The following is a 27,625-nucleotide window of genomic DNA, read 5'->3' on the forward strand; positions in this document are numbered from 1 at the left end:
GATTCCTGTTTTGGCTGAGAGAAGTGGCACCCGAGTTCTGAGTTGCTTTTCTGCTCACCGCGGATGTACAGAGTAGTTATTTGAGTTACGTGACTGTTGTCCCAAGATATGAGCGGTTTCTAAAACACTCCAACCAGCCTGTGTGGCACCAACTACCTCAGGAACCACCAGGACAATTCCCTGCTAGACCACCAGGGGGGCGCTGAAAGGTGTTTTTTTACCATGTTTCCTCAGGTGTGTTGTGCCATGCCCCTCCTACTGTTCTGTTTCCAGACTTGTCACCCGTTTCCCATTGTTCCTAATGTGTTGCCATATTTATACCTGCCCTTTTGTATCTGTCTTTGTCAAGTCATTGCTAATGTCGCGTTTGGTTTTTAGGCACTCTGTTATGTTTATCCATGTTGTGCCTTTTGTTCCAGTGATGCTTTCAAGTCCCCGGCATCCATGTCTATCTATGTTTAGTTTTCATGTCATGTCGTTTTAGCGTCATTTTAAGTTAATAAAAATAAGTACTTTTTATCCTGCACGTGGGTCTGACTCTCTACGTGAATCCACCACCACATGTCACAGAGATCGTATTCTTCCCTGAGTCTGACGTCAAGTTACCTAAAGCTCTTTATCTGTATCTGCATGACTTCATGCATTGTGCTCCTAGGTGTTCCTATTAAACTGGACAGTGTGCTTGTATCCCTGTGTAATTAACTGGATCGCACGATTCTTACTTACTTCCCACTCTGGATGTCCTGCTTCAACTGTAAAAAGTACAGGTACCTAAAAAGAAGTGTAAAAAACATATATATTTTAGATTATGCTGTTTAACATTAAGCCTTTACTTGAAATAAAAAAAACACACATTATATAATAGTGTCACCTTGTGTACTCCTCTTGAAGTTTGCTTGGATCACTTACAAAAAACTTCACCCTAAAACTCAGATTATTTGGAGCGACCCCTGAAATATGAATTAATAAAACAGACATTTACATAAGATCAAAAAACATACAGTGGATATAAAAGTCAACACATCGCTGACAAAAATAAATCATATCAGATCTTTTCCAACTTTTAACCATACACAGATCAGGCATAACATTATGATCAGTGAGAGGTGAAATGAATAAGACTGATGATCTCCTCATCATGGCACCTGTTAGTGGGTGGGATATATTAGGCAGCAAGTGAACATTTTGTCCTCAAAGTTGATGTGTTAGAAGCAGGAAAAATGGACAAGTGTAAGGTATCTATCAAAAGTGGTTCAAGGAAGGAACAGTGGTGAACCGGCAACTAATCTAATCATGAGCGGCCATTGATGCACAGGGGGAATGAAGGCTGGACTGATCCAACAGGCAAGCTACTGTTGCTCAAATTTCTGAAGAAGTTAATGCTGGTTCTGATAGAAAGGTGTCAGAATACACAGTGCATGATTGGTCAGGGCTGTTTTGGCAGCAAAAGGGGGACAAACACAATATTAGGCAGGTGGCCATAATGTTATGCCTGGTCAGTGTAGAGCAAGGACCAACAAAAATGGTTTAAAATGAAAAAACTAGTTACTAATTACTAATTACTAATTACTAGGGAAGAAGCAAACAGTCTTTTTGGGGAATGTATCTACCAACTCTTCCATTTGTGCCTTTTATTCCACTTTCGGTCGTTATCACACTGGATGGCATGATTACTTCTTTCTTGCCTATAGACTCAATCCAGGCTGAACAGAAGGCATGATGCTGCCACCACCATGCTTCAACACCGAACACCATGCTTAGAAGCTGTCTGGTTTCTAAACCCATTTTACTATGTTTTTCAGGTGATTTAGGTTTTAGGTTTTTTTCTCTAAGAAGGAAGAGCATTCTGTCTTTCCCTAGCCACTCTTCACCATCGCTCAGGGAAAAATATGAAAGCTTGTAGTCAGAGATTCCTGCAGTTGCTGTCAGACTCTTGGCGGCCTGTTGGATAAGTTTTATCCTTTTATCCATTTTGGAGGGATGTCCTGTTCTTGCTGTTTGGTAGAACAGCCAATATTATTACACTATGGATTGATACCTTGAAATCCTGTGCATGCTTTCAAAGCACTTTGGGGACCATGTTTTTAGCAGACGGATGAAAACAGGAAGCAGTAATGGTGGATCTTTATTTAGCGTTTGAATGTGATGGGTTAATTTTGAGGCTCCATTATAACTGGTTGGTTAGCGTACGTTTTTTTTCCCTTCCTTTTTCCTAAAATGATTGTCGAAGGTTGTTGGTTGCCAAGGTGACAAAAAAAATTTGACATGCTTTACTTCTTAAACCTGCAGTGTTAATATGGATGTGTGTTTGTGTGTGTGATTTTAAGAATGAAAAGAACACCTACTTTTCAGCTGTTTCCTTATCGGCTTGCTTGGATCCAGCCACCTCTATAAATAATGCAACAAAGGGAAGATTGTGTTGTGGGTTTCAGCGTGCACTTTGATTTCCTAACAACAGCTTAAATGAATGGTTTCTTGGGTCAAGCAGTGTGTGAAATAAAAAGTAAAACATTTATCGCTTCTAAATAACATCGGTCAGAATCGATGAATTATGCATCCGGTGTTCTTTTGCTTCCGCTGCGCCGTTAACGCTGTTGTATCAGTTACAAACCACTGGAGTATGACGTGACCTGAGACTCAACGCCGACTGATCAGGTCAGTGTGTGTGTGTGTGTGTTTTCATCCATCTACGTATATATATTTTACCATGAGAAGATCATGTTTAATTAGTTGAAGAGTTTGTGTGAATTTGTGTGGTTTCATGGAATGAATTTTTGCATACTAATGAGCTGTGTGTGTGTGTGTGTGTGTGTGCTTTGATCCATCCATGTCTCAAATATTTTACCATAAGAAGATCCAAGCTCATGTTTAATTTGTTAAAGGTTCTTTTTGTTGTGTGTGTGCGTGTGTGTGCGTGTTCTTCTCATCCATCAACCAATCTACCCCTTCATCCACTCGTTCTTCCACCATTAATCCACCCATCAAAGTGTGTGTGCTGAGTGAGAATGCAGCTTGTATTGTATCACGTGCAGCCTCTCGAAGCCCAGACCTACGTCACGGATAAAGGAGGACTGTGAGACTGCAAGTGTGTCATGTGGGACAAGGCCGAGCGGTGATAATTCACTCTGCTAACTTGGTGTTAATATGTATATTTTACAAAAAAGGGCACATGGGAATGGTGTAACGTTACAAACAAACAGGACAAACTAAACAGGGGGCAGTGTGTCCACTAGAGCAACTGTCCAGTGTGTGTGTGTGTTGGTTTGTGTCTATCCACTCATCCTGTAATAGAGGAAGGAATAAAAGATTCATGTGTGTCTGTGTATGTATACATCTATCATGTCCTTTCATCCTTCCACATGTGTGTTTGGTTAAAGAGAATAACCTTCATTCTCAGGGCAAGCTTCACTGAGAACACTATTGCCCATGTGTGTGTGTGTGTTTGTGTATGATTTATAAGGCTTGCCTGGCTGTCCGAGGAGTCGTCAGTGATCTGAAGTCCAAAGTAGTCTTGCTCCGTCAGTTCCAGATGTTTAAAGACTGCATCCAGTAAGATCTGACCCTGATCCTGCTTCTAATTATACAGAGAGAAAACATGTTTTTTTTAGTCGCTTGGTAGCAGCCGAGAGTTTAAGCAGTGATGACGCAAAACTCTACGCTGCATACTAATCCGCATTAATTGATGCAAATGTATGCTAATGTGTGCACTTTGGCTCACTGACCACAATGGGGTGGGGGTGGGGGGTTGAGGGGGGGGGGTGAGGGTCGGGGTATCGGGATCCTTCTCTGCTCGATGTGTGTAGCCGTAATGGTGATGGAATATTAAAGTTGTTTTAAATAACACAACTCAAAAGGTATCGTCATGGATGGGGTCGTTAAAATGCCTCTCATCATCACTAGTTTCATTCATCTGACCTGATCAGGATTAAGATTTGAATTAAATGAAAAATGAAAACCGATGGGTGTGATGATGGTTTTATTTTATTTAGTGTCTACAAAAAACAAACACAAAAAAACACAAATTCCCAAATCTTTTTATCCTGATAAATAAATAAAAATCTTAATGAAAAAAGTCATTTTACCATCAAATCAGATTTTACAAATATTTTTTTAAATACCAGTGATATCTCATCTAAAAGCTTATTGTGGCCAAATTTATCACAATATCTGTATTTTTTCCCTAATCTGTGGTTAGTAAACATTTCATTCTTTCTCAATATTAATTATCAAACCACTTCTTCATCATATTTTATTTTATTTTATTTTTCTTAGTCAAAACTTTTTTGGGCATCCAGAGTCAACACTAAACTTTCTGATATTTTGTGCAAAATATAAATAATGTGCATGTTTTTTTTTTGACAATTACAAATATACCTCACACAATATGAAACTTGGTTAGAAAAAAAATGATTATAGACATTTTTCCCCTTTATTAATGCACTTAAACTATCTCACTATGTGTTATTACGTTAACTACTTCTTCTTTGGGACTATTTCATTCAAGTAAAACATCAGACCAGGCAGCACACCTGAGCTCCACTTAGTCTGCATATTTGTATTTACTGTGCCATCCAAAAGTATTGGAACAGCAAGACCGATTTATTTATTTATTCTTTTTGGGGGGGTTATTTTGCTATAGATTGAAGACATTTGGGTTTGAGATCAGCACACAGACATAAGACGATCGATCACAATTCCATATTTCGGTTAACAAACAACTTGGCACCTTTTTTTATTAAATCCACACCTTTTTCGAGTCATGAAAAAATTAGATTGTGTGTTTCTTGGTGCCTAGTAAGAATCTGCTGGACAGATAAATAAGAGAAAGAAAGAGATGAGCCAAACAACACAGAAAAATCTATTTGGGAGGAACTTCATCATGCTGCAAGACAATGATCCAAAAAACAATGGCAACTAAAAGGACTTCTTCAAGGAAATAAGTAAAAGGTTGTAGACCCAATCAATTAGCCCAATCAATTAACAGACCTACTTCCTGTCTCATATTAATCTTTTGATCTTAAACCCAAATGTGTTCAGTGTATAACAAAAACTGTATATTAGAAAATCTTGTGTGTGTGTGTGTGTCTGTGTTTACGTACGTTAGATCTGAATTCTTGCACCGTGTTGTCCAGCAGCAAAACGTTACAAACCACCTGTGAGCTCGGTCTGTCTCGTGCCACTTCAGACTCTCCCACATCGGAGCTTCGGCCAGCAGGCAACCGGAAGCGTGCTGTCATTACTGTCCCCGCACCGTCTGCGAAAGACACCCGACCTCTGTGAATGTGTAAGAGATTATAAAAAAAGCACATCCTGTGGCTGTGTGTGGTTCTAACAGCTCTAATACCTCTCATACCTCAGTGCTGTTAAGTTCTCAAATCTGATTGGTCAGAATGGTTTGATTCCTTTCAAGACAAATCTCTAATCATCGATATGATGAAGTTTTTACTATGAAGACATCAGCCCTTTGCAAACAATCAGTCTTCCTTCAAAGGAACATCTTTAAGACAGAGGACATTGTGCTTTTAGGTTGAACTTTAAGAGAGGTTAAGAAGGGATTTAATGTTTATAGTCGCTATAGTGCAAGTGATAACAGGAACATGTTTAATGCATGCTCCATGACATTACATGTACCTATAAATGGTTAAAACGTACATCATTCTTCACTTGGTGAGAATAATTTATGTCAAGCTGCTACTGGAACCTCTGCCTTGTGTCTGGCCACATCACAACTTATATAGCTGTCATAAACTCATAACAGTAGCTTCAGTGAGCATTACACACTACCTCTGTGTATAATTATCAGTACAACTCATTAGTATAACTAGTCACCCATCCTAAACTAGGGTTACCATGGCCCTAGAGCCAAATCAAAGAACACTGTATGTCTGGGTTTGTATTTTTTTGCATTACTTGACTTTAAAACTATAAGATTCAACAAAAATCTTGTGATCAGAGTTTCCTTTAAAAAAATGTCTGACCTAATGTATCGTGGTATTGTGATATTGTGAGATCGTTATATCAATACTGCCCTGCTTGTAGCATGAACTAGATTTAGTGAAATCTAATTCTTATCTAATTATAAAGGCAAAGTGCACAACACAGAAAGAACTGTTTTATCGATTGTTGGCACTGTTAGCTTAAAGAAATTCCCTGAGAAATTAATAACCATATACTGTATTTACGAATTATGCAATATTTGCAACAGAACCAAAAGGAATGAATGATAAATAATAATAGCAATAATAATGTTTAAGGTGTGTAGAATTGAAATTTCTGGCCCTGGTGAATACAGTTACATAATAGTTGCTTGAATGACCTTTTGGTATTTATATATACTGTATGTTGTTAAGTTCAGTTAAAGTATATGTGCCAAATCAGTTTGTGGTAGCTGATATTAACCTTTTGGATGCTGCTTAGCCTCCTGCAGTGGAAGTTTACAGACAAACTCAATTTTTCGCAGCTATAACCATACATTTCCTGTGGTGTGTCACAGGATATCTCCTTCATTTCATGGAGCTGGTCGTTTACATAAACTTTGTTAGCTTTTGTTGGCATTAATTTGAAACAAACGCAAGGCATACCTTCATGGTACTTTGCCACAATCCTTCTAACAGAACTGGTGTAACTCAGTCAGCTTGGTGGGTCTCCTTGTTCAAACATGCTTTTTCAGTTTAGTCCACAAATTTTCAATGAGATTTGTGTCAGGGTTTTGTGATTCTCCATTACTTTCACTATTGTATCTTTAAGCCATTTGAAGACAGACATTTAATGTAGGATCATGGTCTGGCTTTTAGATTCGGTTGCAACCAAGATTTCTTGAGGTACTGCTAAGTGCCCCGGTCATTTTTCCAGCTAAGAAATCCAAAATATGATGCTGCCACCATCATGTTTCACAGTTGTAAGTAAAGGATTACAAAGCTCCTTTCTTGCATGACTCTTAGTGGTAGATTAGGTTCAAATCTGTATAAAAAAATGTCTTGGTGGTGAATATATTACTAAATGTTAAACATTTAAGTGAGGTGTCTTGCTATGGAGGCATGTCTTATCATGTGCGACGTGCACAAAGGTTTTGTTCCTAACATTCATCTAACTAGTTTACACAATCATTTCTGGCATTTGGCCCTTATCCAAAGCAGCTTACATTTTATCACATTTTATACAACTAAGCAACTGAGGGTTAAGGGCCTTGCTCAAGGCAGTGAAAGCTTGGTGGACCTGGGATACGGACTCACAACCTTCTGATCAGTAGTCCAACACCTTAACCACATCTCCAATCCAGTGGTAATCAGCCATGTAGAAGTGGTGTTACACATGATATGACGAAAATAAAGCTACCTTAAAAACATGGTGATCAATTTAAACAATCATCTCAACACAGGGCAAGTGAAAGTGAGCTTACAAATGCCATCAATGTTTTTGCATCAAAACAAAAAGCCATCTAGGTTTAACAGCTTAATAATCATCATATTAGGAGTTCATCCTCAGAAATGGTAAACATCAGCTTTGAATGCAACCCAGAAATACCCTTGAGTCTGTAAAGCCAATCACAGACAAAAGAAAGCAAGACATTCCAGATAAAATTACAGAACCCATAGTGATGCACATTATCGTAATGAAACGCGAGGCGTTTAAAAGATTAATTGAGACACTGGAGCGCAGTTACTCCATCCCTAAGCGTTTTACAATCTCTGAAGCCCTCATTTGTATGCACAGCAATCCTCAGGACCAAGTTCTAACCCAGAAAAGAAGCTCTACAGCAGTGAGTTTGATGGTACACATTCAACAGTCAGTGTCCATTTTATTATCAAAGATGACAGAAAACTGGAGAAAACAAGAACCTGGAAAGTCAGTCAGTTTTCTGCCATGGGAACCTCTTCAGCAATTTCTTAGCAACATGACAATTTTTCAGAAAGTTAGAAAACAACTGTTTATAGGTGCTCTAAGATAAGTGACAACAGGAACCAACTGATTTTCAGCAACATTTAATGTAATGTCAGACAGATAAAATGTATATGTCTATCTAGACCTGTGCCTGGGGAAGGTTAAGTGGTGATGGTTACTATCTTTTAATGAAGAGAAAACCTTCAACCATCAACAAACACACTAAGATACCCCTCATCAAGAGACTTTAGTTAGTTCTGCCAGCCATTTTTGCCACAAGTCTTCTTCTAAGAATGTGGAGTTGATACATTCTCAGCACGCATACACTGAGCAAAGGTCAGCCAGGGTCAGTAGTGTGTTCTTAACCTGTTCACAAATAACTTACCAGAGGTTAAAGCTGTGAGCACAGTGGCAACAAATCAGCATTAGTTTTACTTTAACATACTTTGAGCATGTTATCCGAGCAGGGGAATGGTCAGCTATCTAGGGTTACATAAAAAGTAAATGGCTCCTGCAAGAAAGTTTATTTCCTGATATTTCACCCTGGCAATAAAACATATATATATATATATATATATATATATATATATATATATATATATATATATATATATATATATATATATATATATATATATATGTGCAATGCTCATTGGTATGAACTTTTGATTAACATTATAACCCCAGCACTGAAATTACACTGATTTGAATTATTGGTGAAATATATGGTCCCATTTACAGGATTATGCAATGGAAGCAGTGGCTCAATTCAAAACTATGCATGTGCCAAAAAAAACCCATCTAATGTACTGTTGCCTTCACTACTCCTGCAAAATCTTAACAATTCCTGCAATACCTTCACTGCCCCTGCAATAGCCTCACCACCCCTGTAATACCCTAACTACCCCCTGCAATACCCTCACTACCCCCTACAATATCCTCACTACCCCATGCAATATCCTTACTACCCCTGTAATACCCTAACTAGCCCCTGCAATACCCTCACTACCCCCGCATTACCTTCACTACCCCATAAGGTCTTCACTACCCCCTGCAATACCTTCACAAACCCCCTGCAATATCCTCAATACTCCTTGCAATACCTTCACAACCCTCTGCAATACCTTCACTACCCCCTGCAATACCCACAACTATTGCTGCAATACCCTCACTACTCCTCCAACCCCATTACCATCCCCTGTAATACCCTAACTATCCAGCTGCATTACCCTCACTACCCACACAATATCCTTACTAATATCCTCCCTACTCCCTGCATAATCTTCACTACCCCCTCAATATCTTCACTACCCCTTGCAGTACCTTCACAACCCCCTGCAATATCCATACTACACCCTGGAATACATTCAAAACCCCCTGCAATACCTTCACTACATTGTGCAATAACCCTGTAATTACTCTTGGGAATCTGATGCTTAGGTAAAACCTTCAGATTTGTAACAGCTGTAAAGGCAATGCCATAATTACGTATTAGACCCATGGAGAGTACTCTCACAAATCACTCAGACTAAAAATACAGTCACTAATCTGATTTCACTGTCTACCTGGAGTTATACTTGGTTTGTAAATTGATGCGTTTTATTCTTATGGTTGAATTTAGCTATCAACTAACTAACTTAACCAATTCAATAGATGACCTTAAAGCAAATGTGATTATGCATACAATACAAAGATGTGAGTTCTGGGACAGCAGCAAGAGACAAAGGAACAGCATAGCATTTGAATTGATGTTTTCTTTAGTTCCATGCTAATTAAATTTGGTGAAAAGCGACAAAACCAAACAACTGGCTTCAAGGATGACTTAGACTAATCTGATGGTTTGTGTTGTCCGATGCTTCTGTATTTCCTTACTGGCAACTTCAGTTTGCAACTGATTAGTTTCCAGTTACTGGTTGATTGATGAAAATGGGAGGAAGAGCTAGTGAATAGAGAATAGCTAATATTGTATAGAGATATTCTGAAGAAATTAAAAGCTTGGAAAGAAATAGTGGAGATGGTTGGTGCCTGTGGTGAGTGTACATTGGTAATACTGTTTGGTACTATAAGCTTGCTTGGATAGTCTGTCATGTAACAGTAGCGGTTGCTACATGCCCACAAGAGACAAACCACAAAAGAGATCTGTTGCTTACTAGTATGAACCTAGCATGATAAGCTTGATATCTTTCTATGTTTTGCAATACTGCAATATTTAATTTGTTGGCACAAAAAGCATTGTAGCTGGTAATCTGTTTGATTACATAAAAGAAAAATCATCTGGCTTTGGAAAAAAGGCTAGCTACCCATACTAGCCATGTTGCTCTTCCATCGAAGAGATATGCTAATTTGAAAAAGCTAAGAAAGTTAGCCATGTGCATCATGTGAAAAGAGCATCAGGAGTATCTTCAAGCCAATCTAAAATGGAATGATTGTATTGACTCTTCTGTAGCTTTTGAACGCTCAATTCATAGCTATCCAAACAACAGGAGGTCACACTGTTTGACCTTTTAGGGGCCATGCAGTGACCTCCTAGCAGAATTCCTGCCAATCTAGCAGTGCCACTCAATAGCTTTTCCTTTGACAATAGAAGGACATACTGTATTTTACATTTACTATAACGTAATGCCTACTAACCCTTATGAGTACAGCAACATATTATATATACTTCTAAATACAGATTTATGTTTTCGTTTTTTAAAGCAAATGCTGTCAAATCTTTCCCTACTGACCATCTTGGATTTCTGCCATATTGGGATCTTGCGACGAGACATTCTTTTCTCGACCCGTAAGTATTGGAATAAAAAATGGATTTTTCAAATACTTTAAGGAAGCTGTACTCACAAATTCGCCGTCTTTAACAGACTGACATTGAACTTTCCTCGGATTTCAAGTGTTCCGAGTTGCAAATCAAGTTGCACCAAAGAATTGGACAACGTCACATTTTCAAAAGGGAAACATGCCCCTCCTGAGCAAGCATGCTAATGCGATTATTAAATAATGTGATGTAGCTGTAGCACAGCGATAACTGATGATTATTTTAACCTGTCCTAATATGACCCTGTGTGTCTAATGCTAATTTGTGACAGGTAGTAATCATGCCACTGTTGGATTAGAATTTGTGTGTGTGTGTGTGTGTATAAAAATCCCCCAGGTGCCATAAGAAGCCACACACAGATCCTGAAATCCTCAGGGACCCAGGATGGGTACACACTCCAAATGACTGTACCATGTGTCCTATAACCCCTCCTTATTTCATTTAGTAGCCTTTCTCTGAATGAAACAGAGAAAGGGCACACCCAAGATTTAAAAAAGGGAGAGAGAGATAGTAGGATGTACACACTCCTTCCATTTGGACCGCTTGTGTCAACAACTATCCCTTGATACGCAATATATCATAGTGGTCTTTTCCATTGAAGCAGGTCTCTGTGCACACACACCCCTACCTTCTTAACAATAGGTAGTTCACAGCAGCACTGGTTACTTCCTGCCTGCCCTACAACAACAGAGGGCCGAATAACGGAACAACCGCTGGGCTGAATCATCAGTTTGCTCAAATGCAGGCAAATATGTATATATATATTTACACCTCCGCTTTGCACTCTAGTCTTCCCTAAATGAAGGGATGAACAGGGCAGGTGCTGCAGAAGAGTGCGCACCTAGACAGAGGAGCTGAGCGAGGTGATGTCATCCATTCAGCTGAAAGAGGCGTGCATGTCCAAGAAGCCAGTGCTGTAATCATACACCTACGGTCTTCATACACGTCCAACTGGACACGAATGAACTCTGTGAAAGTCTATATATGGCTATTTCCAAATTGGGAATATTTGCATATGTCGTGTTGTATGTATTGGCATGCAAGAAGGCACAGCGTTACATAATGTACAGATTGGGTAAATATGCTGTTGGCCAGTAACAGAGGACTGTGCTAAGAATCATTTCAGATGATGTAATGTGGCATACGTGCATGCATGCAGAAAGACAAGAAAGCAGGCTGAGAGAGAGAGAGCGAGAGAGAGAGAGAGAGAGAGAGAGAGAGAGGCTGCAGGTGCACCTTGCAACCGAGCAATTTTGGAAGAAATGAAGCTGCACCGGTCAAACCGGCGACTGTGCAGTGAAATCCGAGAACCTGATTCATGCAACATAATTGAAAAACGATCAGAAAGCCTGATTCATTCAAAGGGATAAGAGAACCTGATTCATGCAAAAAAACCGATCAGAGAACCCGATTAATGCAAAATAGTGAAAGCACAGCTCACCGTCATATACATGTCCGAGAGAGAGTCCAGATGATGAAAAGTGATGATGATGGTGTGGCTGTGATGAAAGGAATAAGGAAAGCCGGAGGCAGAGAGAAGGACGGAGCGCCGTTCATCCGCTGCAAAACCGAAAAAGCCCCATTTGCTCTCCTAAAAGAGGGCCAGCAGCCTTCACACACGCATACGCACGCACGCACGCGCGCGCGCGCGGGCGCCGCACGCACGCGCACAGAGAAATACAGACAGAAATAATCCCTCCTGCGTTTAGCCTCTCATTTACAGCATATTCACGCCGACATGATCGTCACTCCTGGCCACGATATGCTAATTTGATTATTGGTCACCCATACCTTCTAGCCAGCGTATGTATTCATAGCTGTATCTAGCAGATGAGCTGCAGCGGCGCTAACATGGCGCAAACGCCCCGCGCACCCACTCGATGACAGCGGAGAAGGAGGGGCTTGAACCGGGTGGGCGGGGTTTCCATGCCTGAAACAGCTATTATAAACAGCTTATAATAATAATAATAATAATAATAATAATAGACAAATGACAGGTAATTAATTAGTATCATAAATATTAATTAATATGCTTACTGTACTAAATAGCATGAATAAAACATTGCAAAAACTAACTAACTAAATAAATAAATAAATAAATAAATAAATAAATAAATAAATAAATAAAACAGGGTTTCCTTTCTATAATCTGATTGTCTGAGTCGGGTTCGAGCGCACCTGTAACCGCATAACAGTAATCGTATTATGTATTAATGCGCCAGGTTTTGAACCAATACATGAATAACTTAAATAAACAATTAAGAGACTGTTGTGTCCGGTGGAATTCATTCATTCATTCATTCATTTGACGTTGTGTTTTATTATATTGTTTTTGCCGGAGTCTTATGAAAGCGATAAGCCACTTGAGAGCGTGCGCGCTCACACACACACACACACACACACACACACACAGAGCATATAGTGGACAAACCCTCATTACCATGTACTCTCTCTCTCTCTCTCTCTCTCTCTCTCTCTCTCTCGGAATGATCTTTAAAGGTAAGAAAAGGTGTACATACTCAATAATTGATGACTGTTACTACACTCTTACTTTAAAAACTTGGTTGCAGCTACGACATTTCGCCGATAGAGGACAGTCTGGAGTCAGTAGCTGATTTCGTTCTTGTTAGTACGAATTTCCTGTCTGAACAATTTAAGAATTATACAGTACCTCCTGGCTTTTCGACAAAAATACTTGACAATTTGTGATATAACTTGTCAAGTTTCGGTGCATGTAATTACTTTCTACTATATAGCTGTACTCATGTTCGACACGCGTGTTGTGATGACGTCACACGAAGCGTCTTGGCTTCAATTCAATCTGTGATCATTTAGAAAAATCATAATCATGGAATATACAGAGTATATACTGTCTTTTAACTACATTAATACATACATTTATATATTCATTTATATAATAAAGCATTGCAGGACACCATGCATACACACACACACACACACACATATGTCCAAACTTACATATAGGACACCTACTGGTGTCTTTTTTCGTAGTTTGAAGGAAACCAGAGATCCCAGAAAGAATCCATGTTGACACGAGCACGAGGAGAATTGTAACCACTATATACCACTAGGTTATTAATTTATGTATTTTTATTTATTCCTTTCTTTGATTTAGGAACACTGGCAATCCAATTCATCCATCCATTTTCTGGACCATTCAATTGAGTCTATTCCAGGGGACTCATGACACAACGGGAGGACACCCTGGACACCCTGGATTCCATTGCACACCCAATCTCACACACCACAGACAATTTTAGAGATGCCAGTCAGCCTTTCAACACATAGGGAGGAAACCGGAGAACCTGGAGGAAACCCCTGAATCACATAAAGAACATCCAGATCCCTTGTATGTAGAGCGGAGGCAGGATTCGACCCCCCCAACCTTGGAGGTTTGAAGCATGTTAACTAATAAACCACAGTGGCCCTACTATGCATTATATTCAAATATAACAAAGATAGATTAAATATATCTGTATCTAACAGCATGTGTAATTCATTTTCGCAGCAACAGCACCATCTGCTGGCTGAAGTGTGTACTAAACATCTTGAGAACACAGCAGTATTTTAATTTGTTGTTGTTATTTTTATTGTTGTTGTTGTTGTTTTTAAACCTTACTTCACCTTATCTGTCTCAACTGAGAATTTTCTGTCTCCATTTATACCAAAAGCAGAACATAATAATCTTGACGATGTCAGTTTACATTTCTGTCCCTGTATCCCAATTACACCCCTATCGGACACACAGCGCACTACATATAAGGTCTAGCTGCCTTTATTGTACACATCCCAACGTAGTGCACTAATACAAAGAGTGTAGGAGGCTGTTTAGGATACAGCCCATGCGAGGCTGGGATAAGTCTGCTTGTTACTAGGCAACCTAAGAAGGAGGCATGTTCTGTAGAGGTTTAATGATATTTCAAAGCAGGTCATTTAAAAGCACATGGTGTTTCTAGAAAATTCCATTTACAAAGAAATGACAATTTTCTTCTGGTGAAAAAAAATCAAAATAGTTACATTTCACCTGGAAACATGAATATAATATTCCTTATCAGATAATTGTGTTTTTATTATAATTATTATTATTATTACAAAAGTTGATTAAAGGTACAACATTTGTACCATCCCAAGTAAAAATACACACTAATGATTCAAATGATGTACTCTTGATGGTCTTGATAGAGAGTTGTTTAGCACATACAGGAGGACACAATATACACACCAACCTATAGACACCAATGGAACATCTGTGGAACATGTGTCCAGGTTCTTAGGTGTGAAAATCTCTAAAGGATCTGACATGGACTTTAAACTCCTCACTATAACGGCACACCAATGTCTCTACTTCTTGTGATCAGTGATCCTTACCAGTTTGAGTGTGGTTGAGTCTGGTATGGATACTTACATACTGAATCAGAGGTGAAGAATACCCAGTAAATCACAGGCAACAGCCTCCTTTATGATATCTACACAGAACAGTGCACGAGGAAGGCCTGAAGCACCTGAGCAGACTCCAGTCATCCACACAAACTGTTCACCTTGCTCCTTTTAGGTTCTTCGAGTCCCATAATAAGAGTCATAAACATGCCCTCCTCCTCTTGGGTTAAAGTTTGAGTCACAATGACTCTTATAGCACCACAAACACTGCATTTGCTATACGAGATAGATAGATAGATAGATAGATAGATAGATAGATAGATAGATAGATAGATAGATAGATAGATAGATAGATAGATAGATAGCTGTATTAAGATCTTAAGAAACCATCATGTAAACAACTCAGTCTGTATTAGTCATTAATAGTTAATAATTCATGGAACACAAAATGATCAATGACTCTCATTAAAAAAATAATGTAGAAATGGTCCTACGGGATATTTTAAGCTAGTCCTATAAGACAGTTCATATGGGACGCTTATCGAAATCCTTTTGTCAAGGGGAAACGGTATTTTGTTTGATCCTCAGTCTTGGGTTGAAGTTGAATGAAAATCATCTAACTAACTAACTAACTTGCTCAATTATTTACTTACTTTATTTTAAGTAACCTAGAATTATGACAGAATCCAATCTAATCCAAACCACAGCCAAGCAATGGAGTCATAAGAACAGTGCTCAAAAATCCAGTAGTCGTTCCATTCAGTGATTGGGATCTTTCAGCTTATAATAGAAAACTTTGACCATTGAACTGATTGGTGGATCCAGGAACACTGTGGAAGTGATGCAAAATGTGTACCTTTTGCACCATAAATGTACCTTATATGCACAGTCTCGCCCCTGCGGCTCATTCTCTGGTGCCGCCTAAACATTTGGACTTCCCAAATTCCCGTGTCTCGCATTTGCTTTCATGCATCTTACCTGGATACTGTGAATTTGTACTTAAGCGCTGCTGCTTTAATCATAAAGGACATCTTGTGATCATACCTCATACAGAACATCTTTCAAACACGTTTTAATGGTTTTACAATCCTAGTCTCATCCAGAAAAGGATAGGTTTCATGTTAGTCTGCTTCCTCTCAAGGTTTCTTTATCTCTTCATCTCATCTCAGGGAGTTACTGTCATTTGGTTTATTAAGGAATCTACCTATAAATACAGGTCTGGATTTACTGCTAATTTCCTTCTCTGTCCTATATCTCCATGCAAGTCTGGTAATGATATCACGGCATATAATATGTGCCATTTGACATTTGAAAACGAAACATCAACTAGAATTTGTTTCTTCCCGCTTCAAATCACTTTCCTTTACTGTCAATACGGCTCGTGCGTTTTTTCCTTTTAAACCAGCCAGCCCTGACAGTGGACTGGTCCATTCTTACAATAGGGGGATCCCGAGGTTCAGTATTAGCGCATTTCTTTATAAGTACAGAAAATACTGACAGGAGGCGGGTTCTGTTAACAAAACTGTGTATTTTATTATATATCATTAAAAGACATAGTGGAAGAATGCTCAGTAAAAGGACGCTGTTTGTCGTTGGAGCTGTTAATACCCCCCCTAAATGTAAGTGTGTTTTAATTGTAACGGCTGTTGCGGTGTAAGGAACTGAAACACTTGAAGCGGATGGATGAAGAGCTCTCTGTTCTGGAAGAGATAACACTGTAAAAGTAAGGTGTAAAAAATACTAAAATAATAAAAAAAAATACACAACGACATCGCCTGGGGTTCAAGTGGAATGTTTGTTTCAACGTCTCCTCAAAAGGACTTTGTCATCCTCACATGGTGTCTTCTCCTTAAACGGTAACACAGTTTATTATAATGTGGGTTTTTTTGCTTTGAGAGTTACGGCACCAAAATGATGATCGAGTTGCAGGAAGCATCAGGCCTTTGCGTCCGTGTTATTAATAATGCACTAATGACAAGGGCTTACAGCTGATCAGGGGAAAGATTTCACGCTGCACGATTTCACTTGAATCCAAAATTATAATAATAATAATGAAAATTATTACGATTTGCATCAGAAGTAAAACGGAGCTCCCAGATGCTGTTGCTTTCTCTCTAAAGAAAATTCCAGATATCTGATTTGCAGAAGTGATCTTTAAATGTTGATGTATAAAAAATAAATAAATCAATATCTATAAATAAAACACGAAATTAATAGGAAGGAAATAAGCACGACTTAAACGCCTACACAGCTGGAAAGATGGTTGCAATAATACACAGCTGTATTATGATGCACGCGCACACAATATGATGATATACATATATGCACTTTGTGTTGAATCTGATGAATATTGTGAGTTGAGTGATGGAAGGGGGTTAAATCTGGGAAATAAATGTGCAAGCAGGGGTTAAATCTGACAAATGTGCACGCCTCCTGTCTTAAATCTTGGCACAAAATGGCAGTGTGGGGTTCAGCCATCAGAAGTGTGAACGTTGTGTTCAGTTTGAGAAATCAGCACACTGTGATGTGTTTGGTCTGTAGAGAGAGAGAGAGAGAGAGAGAGAGAGTGTGTGTGTGTCATGTTCAGTGTGAGAAATGAGCACACAGTGATGTAATCTTTGACTACAGGTGAGGTCACTGCTTTCCAAAGGAACTGGTGCATGCTCTTGAGGCTAGAAGATCAATGTGAATTTCATCAGACACTGCAGTTTTATTATACTAAAATATTAAATGAAATATTAATTAAAACATTTGCTACCTTCAGTGACGAAATTCAGTTGAATACTTCATGCTGGACAGCAGTGTTCTGCGCTCGAGGGACATTGCCAGAAATCTGCTTTACTTTTGACTTGACAAAATTAAAGAAGACTTTTGACTCTGAAATCAATGACTTGTGACTTCACTTTGACTCAAGCCTTTGATTTCAGGAAAGACTTGATATATTTTCCAAAATTCCGTATTTAAAAGTGTGCAATCAACTCCCACCCACCCAGCATGAAGGTTCAGCAAATCAGCATCAAGCTTTGTTTCCAAGGTCAGCGTTCAACTAGGCAAAGACATCACTAGCCGTTCCTACTACCGGTTGCTATAGTAATAATGCACCGACCAGGCGAAACATTATGACCACTGACCGGTGAAGTGAATAAGACTGATGATCTCCTCATCATGGCACCTGTTAGTGGGTGGGATATATTAGGCAGCAAGTGAACATTTTGTCCTCAAAGTTGATGTGTTAGAAGCAGGAAAAATGGATGAGCGTAAGGATTTGAGTGAGAATGATGAAGGGCCAGATTGTGATGGCTAGACCACTGGATCAGAGCATCTCCAAAACTGCAGCTCTTGTGGGGTGTTCCCGTTCTGCAGTGGTCAGTGTCTATCAAAAGTGGTCCAAGGAAGGAACAGTGGTGAACCGGTGACAGGGTCATGGGCAGCCAAGGCTCATTGATGCACGTGGGGAGCGAAGGCTGACCCATGTGATCCGATCCAACAGACGAACTACTGTTGCTCAAATTGCTGAAGACGTTAATACTGGTTCTGATAGAAAGGTGTCAGAATACACAGTGCGTGACGGATCAGTTGTTTTGGAAGCAAAAGGGGGACGAACACAATATTAGGAAGGTGGTTATAATGTTATGCCTGGTCGGTGTAAATAAAACGTCCTGGATGGAGATTTGGTGTTTTGTGTAAAATTCAGCAGTGTATATCTGCTTCATATCATACGGGACTTCGCTCCTCACCACGGATCACATGCACTCAACCATCTTCACTCCTATTGGCTGCACTGAGTCGCTTCATATTTGCATAATAACATAAGGACACGCCCACAGCTAACAGTTGCTGTCACTCGTTTCTCATTGAAAACAAATGATCTCCAGTCACTTGTGTATGTCATGTGGCCACTGCATGTGATTCCATTTTTTTTAATCACCACGGACAGGTGAAGTGATTAATATTGATTATTTCAAAATAATCTGTTAAAGGTTGGAATATATTAGCTATCAGGTGACTAGTCAGATCAGGAAGTTGATGTGTTGGAATCAGGAAAAATGGGCAAGCGTAAGCCAGGAAGTAACTACAGTGAGAAGTATAGCTGGTAAAAGTTCAGTATAAGCTGATCATCGTAATCAACAAACGTTAAAAAAAGAAAAGATCTGGCTATCATTTGTGTGTGATATCATAGAACATACCATGGGGGCTGTGGTAGCTTAGTGGTTAAGGTGTTGTCCTACTTACTGTCAATGCTGGGGCCCTCAGCAAGGCCCTTAACCAGTTGTGTAAAATGAGATTAATTGTAAGATGCTCTGGATGAGGGCAAATGCCGTAATTGTACCACGAAAATCCTCCTTGCATCCCCCTGTTTTTTACACTAACAGTATATCATTGGGGATACAGTGAAGCTTTTTGTAAAGAGACCTTTACTAAAGGAGTCTCCATTTTCACTCACAGCCAAAGTCGTGACTTTAAGATTTCTGACACGGGAAAGTCCTCAGGATAGAAGACTTCTTGTTTTCTGGCTTCTTGATAACATTGACAAGCAGCATTTCTTTTATTTATTTATTTATTTATTTATTTATTGATTGTCTTAATTTCAAGAAAGGAAAAAAAAACAATGGCTGGTGAGGGAATGACAAACAAGTGACAGCGAGCTTTAAAAATGGTGTCTACCTCAAGACTATTAAACTGAACGAATTATAATAATTATTTGAAGCACTGAGGTGTCCGTATTTATTATGAACAGTGCTCAATACTATAGATATTGATTTTTCTTGTTGTTGCAACATGGCCTTCGCAAATCCTTCAGCTCTGTTCACAGTAATCCGTGTCGTTTGTAACCGGTGAAGTCGGATAAGAGAACAGCGTAACTGATGTAATTATCTGAGGACGCGTTCATCAGGATTTCAAAACATGACCAACGCTCTCAGCTGCGCACAGCTACAATTTCTCAACGTTTACTTCCACTCTTTCGACACAGCGAATTTCTCGAGTGGAATAAAATTCAGATGAAATGTTTGCCACATTATGCTCTGCTTTAGTTACAGTATTCAGACACTGACATGGTGCTTGACGTAGCTTCCTGTTATGACTGAGTTAAGTTTTGCAGAACTGATCAGTTAGATACGAAAGAAATTATTTGTAAATCACAAAAGCATTTAGACCAGAAATGTGGGTTTGGTGAAATTCCATGTTCTAGGCATGAGATGCACTGAAGCCATGAAGTGAGACTTATCTTCATACAAGCTTCACAAATCAATAAACAATAATTCAACTCCGATTTTTAATGACAACAAATCCAACATATTGATCTACTGTAGTGCCAGAATTGCAGATCAGGATTTATAATAGTGTAAGGTGTAAATTCCTCCTGCTGTTTTAATCCTTAAGACTTTTAGTATTGAAACATTGTTTTTGTTTGCTTTAATTGATTAGGCTGGTGACATAAGAGTGTTTGCAAGAAAGAGATGGAAAATATTCCCAAAGTTAAGATGAAAGAGTTTTATCCAGAAAGACTGGTGGAATCTGATCAATAGGTGCTTTGACAAATGATTAGTTTAGGGGTGTACATACTTATGCACCTCAGTTATTATAAGGTGCAATTTCACATTAAAGGTGGGAAAAGCTCTGATGTGTTGGTTTGTAGATCAGAGCTGTAAATACTTCTGAAATCCATTATAGATACATTTTCAAGTAGAATTAAACCTTTCTTGTAAATTATCATCCTGTTATCCTGCAGCTCTGTGACAAGGTTGTGTTCTGGTCAGTGTATGTATAGGTCTAGTCAATATTTCATACACACGGGTGTAAAAAAAAAAAAAAAGCCTTGATCAGCATTCTCTAAAGCCGCAGCATTACAGTGCCTACGTATCACTTTACAGCCCATTTAGAGTGTTAGGGTTCATCGCTTCTCCTCTCCTTCTCATCCAGCGTGTGTGTGTGTTGTGTGTGTGACCAGGTGTAGCAGTCTCCATGGCGACGAGCGCTGTGCCCGGGGACAACCTGCCCACTTATAAGCTGGTGGTGGTGGGTGACGGTGGCGTGGGCAAGAGCGCCCTCACCATCCAGTTCTTTCAGAAAATCTTCGTGCCTGATTACGACCCGACCATCGAAGACTCTTACCTCAAACACACCGAGATCGATGGACAGTGGGCCATACTGGATGGTAAGACCTCTTTTCAGTGTGTGCATGTTGCTTGTGTGTGTACTTATATTATTGTGTGTTTGTTTTATTTGACCCAGGGTGTTACTGTGCTTACTCTGTGTGTGTGTGTGTGAGACAGACTTTTTGTTTGAGGGTGTGACTGTGCATACTCTAAGCATAATCTGCATGTGTGTGTGTGTAATGCAGGATGAACTGGAAGGAAGGTTTTGGAAACTTTTCCGAAACATATGAAAACCAGTCACATCTCCCAGCTCAGATGCATTCAGTTCATTCAGTTTCTGCTTGTTTTAACTCGGTGGTCTTTTTAATCCCATCACCAAGCATGAGGAGACATTTTTTACTAAACCCTTCAGGATCAGGACAGATGATAAACATGAATAAACGTCATTTTTTTTACGTCATCTTTAAAAGTAATCCATGCTATTTAGATTATTTGACACCGAGCATTTAAGGTTTCCATACAGAGTAGAACGATTAGGTTACCCACATTTTTTTTTAAGTCCTGTATAAATGTTCCTACGAATAAATCCATCTGTAGATTCTTTATTTCTCTTTGCACATGGGTGTGTCTTGTGCTTAAGATAATCTGTGTATTACACAACAGTTAATCTGCGTATGTGCGTGTGCATATATGTGCACATTGACTTCTTTTGTAATATGTGTGTCTACATCTGAGTATGTTGTGTATTTGTGTGTGTTTTGATTTACTGCTATTTGGTCTCATGTGATCTGGATTCCTTTGAAAAGAAGAGTAGATGCATGACTTCTTCTTCTTCTTCTTCTTGTCATTATTGTTATTATTATTATATGGGCAAGCACCGAAAGTCAAATTTCCATCAAATTTTATCCAGTAGTCTCCAAATTTGGCACAGTCATCTTCAAAGAAAGCCTCATAAACATTATCAACAGAATCATGAATACTCCAAATGGTTTGCCCGTAATGAGCCAACAAATGTAAAAGTGAAACAGGAAGTGAAGGCTGTATCTCAACAACAGCTTTGCACACTGGCACTAAACTTCGGAGGCAGCTTCAGGATCATGACCTGAGGCTAGACAACAAATTTCTTTGTCAGCGCCACCTACTGATCAAAAGTTACAAAAACATGCTTAATAACCAGTTTTGCTACTCGCTCACAAAATTTGCTGGTCTGACATTCAAGCAGATTTCGCCCACGTCATCTTGACACCTGTCTAAACGTTAAAGTAGCAATAGACAACACCACAGGTCGCAGCAGCAGCATCAATGCCACCCTGCTTCGCATTGATTCATCTAGACCAGAGGTGTCCAGTCTTATCCACAAAATGCCAGTGTGGGTGCAGGTTTTCATTTCAGTCAAGCAGGAGCCACACCTGATTCCACCAGTTTAATCAACTCATCTTGGTTTTCAATAGAATCAGGTGTTCTTCTGTGCAGATGGAACGAAAACCTGCACCAACACTGGCTCTTTGTGGATAAGATTGGACACCTCTGATCTAGATCTTTCTCCCAACAGCCAGAGAAATCCAACACTGCCTGTGATCAAAACACACATCATGAGTGAAACTGTAGATCACTCCTGAATCCCTTAAGTGCCTCAACTTCCAAAAATTAGAGCATGTTTGTGAATGTGTGGCTCACAGAATCTGGGTGCTTGGTCCCTGAAAATACTGCTTGCAGCTTTAATTGCGAATGCTTTAAACTACTCCGGATAATCTCGCTCTCGGTTGTGTGTGTGTGTAGTACTGGACACAGCAGGTCAGGAGGAGTTCAGCGCTATGAGAGAGCAGTACATGAGGACAGGAGACGGCTTCCTCATAGTGTTTTCGGTGACCGACAAAGCCAGCTTTGAGCATATAGACCGTTTCCATCAGCTCATCCTGAGAGTGAAAGACAGGTATGAATGGAGAGTGGTTTATTCATTTATAGGGTGAAACCCTTTTCAACACTCAAAATAATCATCCTCAGGTAGACAGAATCCGGGTTTATCTTGTTTGACATTTCACTCGAGGTGAACAGCTAATCCTGGCTAGTCATAATCCGACATTTCACACTGTACATTGGATGATTTTTTTTTATGCGGCACTTAAAGAATATTTCCTGTTTTTAGTAAACACTCTGAGAAGCCTTGCTATGAAAGCGAACACTTCTCTACAAGCTGCTTATTGATGCAGAACTGAAGGTCGCAGTCATATTGTGGAGGACAGAACTCTTTGGAGTTAGAACACTATTTTCAATTGGACATTATATCCTGGGGTTAAGCTTAGCGTTAAAGCCTTATTTTACTCAGAGAATATGCAAGGACTGTGCAATATTGCAGCTTATCTCAGGAGAGCACTTATACTCCAAACCACTGCACTTTATGTAAATTTGCTTCATTATATGTTTACTTCTTTATTAGGTTTATTGTATTCTTGCTGTTATTACATATCTGTTACTTATTGCACTAAATGTGTGTGTGTGTGTGTGTGTTTGCAGGGAGTCGTTTCCGATGGTCCTCGTGGCTAATAAAGTCGACTTGGTGCATTTACGCAAAATCACAAGCGACCAGGGGAAGGAGATGGCGATGAAACACAGTGTAGGTGCTTCTCTTCCTCTTCACAACACTTTCATACTTTTGATCTTATCTCTCTCTCTCTCTTTCTCTCTCAGGTTCTTCTTGGTTATGCATGTTTTATGGCCTTACATTCTCATTAACAGTCTGAGCTATGCATCATCTCTGCAATAGGTGGCACATCCTTACTGAAAGAAGTTGTCCGATAATAATCAGCTCAGGTCAACGAGCTTTATGTTAAACCCTTTCTCCACCAGTTTAAATGAAAATATTTGTAATGAATGTACAAATATGGCAAGATATACGGTATATACCAATCAAATCTGTACCTTAGAGGATTTATTGGTGAATGAAAAGTGACTATTATGATAAAGGTTTATATATCTATACGATTTCAGATTATTGACTCAAGTGCATGCTGCATGCTTTTTTTTTTTTTTACAGTGAATCCACCAAATGTTTTGCTTCTGAACACACTTTCACTTCCGCCTTCTCTTCACAGATTACCTATATTGAAACAAGTGCAAAGGATCCACCCATGAATGTGGACAAAGCTTTCCACGAGCTCGTGAGAGTGATTCGGTGAGTGAATTCAAAACAAAGCCATGTGACTTGTGAACAAGTTTTTAAGGCGAAAATTTGTTTTGCGAAACCATTTTCCCCATAATGCTCAAGGGCACAACAGTTGCAGCATGGTGGTGCTGGGGATTGAACCCACGACAATAACTAAAAGCTTTAACCATTGAGCCACCAGTGCTCTTCATCCCTTATGTCAGGAGATCAAAATCACAGTGAGAGACTGGTAGTGATGTAGTCCGTCTCCCGTCAGTCATAGTGACGCTAGCAAATCATGTGCGTATGTGAGCTCATGTATGTGGATGATGTTGTTACACTGCCCTGTGACATGGGCTGAGAAGTGATGAGAGGTCAGAGCTGCCTGTTGGATTGGAGTGAGCCAATTATTATTATTATTATTTTATATATATATATATATATATATATATATATATATATATATATATATAAGCGTTTTGCTTGACAGATGCCTTCCTGTCTCCTGTAAGTGTCCATGTACATGCACAAAATTGGTTGATGAGGATGTTGTGATTTTACACAACATGCCTCACTCACACACAGATATACACAGCATATACTAGAGGAAATACAGCCAGAAACATTCTTTAGACTGTATTCAGAAGAACTCAATGAAGCTAGTAAACATTGATCCCTTGATTACAAAAAGAAGTATCAGAGCTTTCATATATATCAAAATCCAGGCTAATCCTCTACTTTCTTTCTGAATGTACAGGCAGCAGGTTCCAGAGAGGGCCCAGAAGAAGAAGAAAACAAAATGGCGGGCGGACAGGCCATCCGGATCAGCCAGGCTTCACTGTGTCCTACTATGACTGTTTGTTTCTCTCTGGGCACGTCAACCACGCGATGATGGCTTGGACTGTTATCACACACACACACACACACACCACAGAGCTCCTTAAACGTAATACTACTGCACACGGTGTTTTCAGTTCAGTTCATCCAAATCAGGAGACAAATCTTGCCATCCAGTGTTAATAAGGTGTGTAATTTAAAAAAAAGGCCGAATAGAAATCCATTGCTCTGTTTTATCTCCTGAAGCGGATCTTGACTTCCTGGAAGATGAAAGGATTCCAGAAACCGAGCACCATTTCCCTCAGAAGACTCTAAAGACGTCCCTAACGAGGCCTTGATTTTGTACATGTTTGTACCATTTTTGTCCTGTTATTGTAAAAAAAATCCTTTCACAGCACAAGGATTTGTTCGCTATTTGAATTTTTTTACTGCTCCATTAGGATACGAAAGGCCTTCAAGCAAAAGATCTTGTGGATGAACATTTCTTTTAAAACAAAAAACTAACAAAAAAAACACAAGACGAAATTAACCACCTGTTCTGTAAGTGCCGCTGAAACGCAGAAGCCATCACTCAAAGCCATCTTGCTAATTTCACACCAAAACACACTAATCTTGCTGCTAGTGTTTATGGATCTGGAAATGTAGTGAATGAACCAAACCTTCACGCATGATGAAGAACCACATGAGGAGAATCAGGTATTATGTGAATGTATTGGGGGAAAAAAAGTTTTAGGTGGTGCATTGCAGTCTCACAGCTTCAGAGTTCCCCGGTTCAGTCCTGAGCTCAGGTTACTGTTTGTTTGGAGTTTGTTTAGTAGGACCTTCACCCCAGGTTCTCCCCACCTTCACCTGAGGATATCCCCACCTTCACCCCAGGTTCTCCCCACCTTCACCTGAGGATATCCCCACCTTCACCCCAGGTTCTCCCCACCTTCATCTGAGGATATCCCCACCTTCACCCCAGGTTCTCCCCACCTTCACCTGAGGATATCCCCACCTTCACCCCAGGTTCTCCCCAGCTTCACCCCAGATTCTCATAAGGTTTACTCTAGGTTATCCCCATCTTCACTACAGGTTCTCCCTAGGCTCACCCCAGGTCCTCACAAGCTTCACCCCAGGTTCTCCCCACTTTCACCCCAGGATATCCCCATCTTCACTCCAGGTTCTCTTCATCTTCACCCCAGGTTTTCCCCAGATTCTCCCCACTTTCACCCCAGGTTCTCCCCATCTTCACTACAGGTTCTCCCGACCTTCACCTAGGTTATCCCTAGGTTTACCCAAGGTTATCCCCAGCTTCACCTCAGGTTCTCTCCAGGTTCTCCCTAGGTTTTCACAAGGTTCACGCCAGGTTCTCCCCATCTTCACCCCAGAATATCCCCATCTTCACCCCAGGTTCTCCCCATCTTCACTCCAGGTTATCCCTACCTTCACCCCAGGAAATCCCCGCCTTCACCACACTTTCACCCCAGGTTCTCTCCATATTCACCCCAGGTTCTCCCCAGCTTCACCCCAGGTTCTCTCCATATTCACCCCAGGTTCTCCCCAGCTTCACCCCAGGTTCTCTCCATATTCACCCCAGGTTCTCCCCAGCTTCACCCCAGGTTCTCTCCATATTCACCCCAGGTTCTCCCCAGCTTCACCCCAGGTTCTCTCCATATTCACCCCAGGTTCTCATCAGGTTCTTACAGGTTCACTCCAGATTCTCATCAGGTTCTTCTCAGGTTCTTCCCAGGTTTTCGCCAGGTTCTCTGGATCCTCCAGGTTCCCTGCTAGTGTGAATGTGAATGTGAATGTGCACAGGTGTCAGGGTTTATTCTCACCTCATGCCCAGTATTCCTTGGACAGGCTTCAGATCCTCTGCATCCCTGACCAGGATAAAACGCTTACTGAAGATGAACGATGAACAATGAACAATGGCGGTCTGCGAAGAAACTACATGACCTTCAACAATATAACAAGCAAGGGATGAAAGCTTGTGTTTCCAGTTGCACCGTTTGGTCATCAATCACTGGCTTTTGGGTCAAACTGATCTTAAAGTCTTTACATTATCACAGATGGATTGGATAAACCCATAATCACAGAACCATCTGACTTTTTTCTGTTTATTGACTGATAAGCATTTCGGGCACGTTTAATCATTTCTCACAGAAGAAACCCAGATGAATGTTTGCTAATCTTTTGAATGTTACTGAAGAATCAAACACGGTCATTGCACAAACTGTCACACTTTCCTTTTTCTTTCCCTGATCAGGAATGCTTGAACTTTCACGTTCATCTCAATCGCACTACTGCTTTAAAAAAAGAAGAAAAAAAAAGAAAACGGAAAGCTTGTAAAATTGTAAAAGAATTGTCTCTTGTTTTGGCTTTGGAGGAAAAAAACAGCTTGAATGTAAAGCTTATCAACTGTGCTGTTTATGTTCAGCCAAATAAGCAGCAGCCATTTTCCTTGTGAAGTTA

The 27,625-nt window shown here is 39.8% G+C and overlaps 2 protein-coding genes across 4 annotated transcripts in view; one reads left to right on the forward strand and one right to left on the reverse strand.

Annotated features, from left to right (window-relative positions):
• The window catches only part of ptpn4b (protein tyrosine phosphatase non-receptor type 4b), a 39,253-nt gene extending 26,683 nt beyond the window's left edge, over positions 1-12,570 (reverse strand). For 2 of the 3 annotated variants that reach the window (XM_058381960.1, XM_058381957.1), the window contains exons 1-6: positions 12,135-12,570; positions 5,100-5,254; positions 3,467-3,574; positions 2,346-2,388; positions 872-950; positions 727-771 (exon numbers count right to left, since the gene is read on the reverse strand). In XM_058381960.1, coding sequence (XP_058237943.1) covers positions 727-771; positions 872-950; positions 2,346-2,388; positions 3,467-3,574; positions 5,100-5,237 — 413 coding nt within the window. In that variant the 5' untranslated portion in view covers positions 5,238-5,254; positions 12,135-12,570. Of the gene's footprint in view, positions 1-726; positions 772-871; positions 951-2,345; positions 2,389-3,466; positions 3,575-5,099; positions 5,275-12,134 lie in introns of all 3 variants that reach the window. The other variant, XM_058381958.1, reaches the window with a different exon arrangement.
• Positions 12,571-16,681: 4,111 nt separating this feature from the next.
• Positions 16,682-26,165, forward strand: mrasb (muscle RAS oncogene homolog b). The gene is made up of 6 exons (XM_058381299.1): positions 16,682-16,947; positions 21,042-21,248; positions 22,969-23,122; positions 23,704-23,803; positions 24,282-24,361; positions 25,089-26,165. Exons 2-6 carry the CDS (start codon positions 21,056-21,058, stop codon positions 25,183-25,185), a joined length of 624 nt encoding a protein of 207 aa, XP_058237282.1. The 5' UTR covers positions 16,682-16,947; positions 21,042-21,055; the 3' UTR covers positions 25,186-26,165.
• The last annotated feature ends 1,460 nt before the right edge of the window (positions 26,166-27,625 follow it).

This window comes from Hemibagrus wyckioides, linkage group LG27, assembly GCF_019097595.1.
Source record: "Hemibagrus wyckioides isolate EC202008001 linkage group LG27, SWU_Hwy_1.0, whole genome shotgun sequence".
NCBI lineage: Eukaryota > Metazoa > Chordata > Actinopteri > Siluriformes > Bagridae > Hemibagrus > Hemibagrus wyckioides.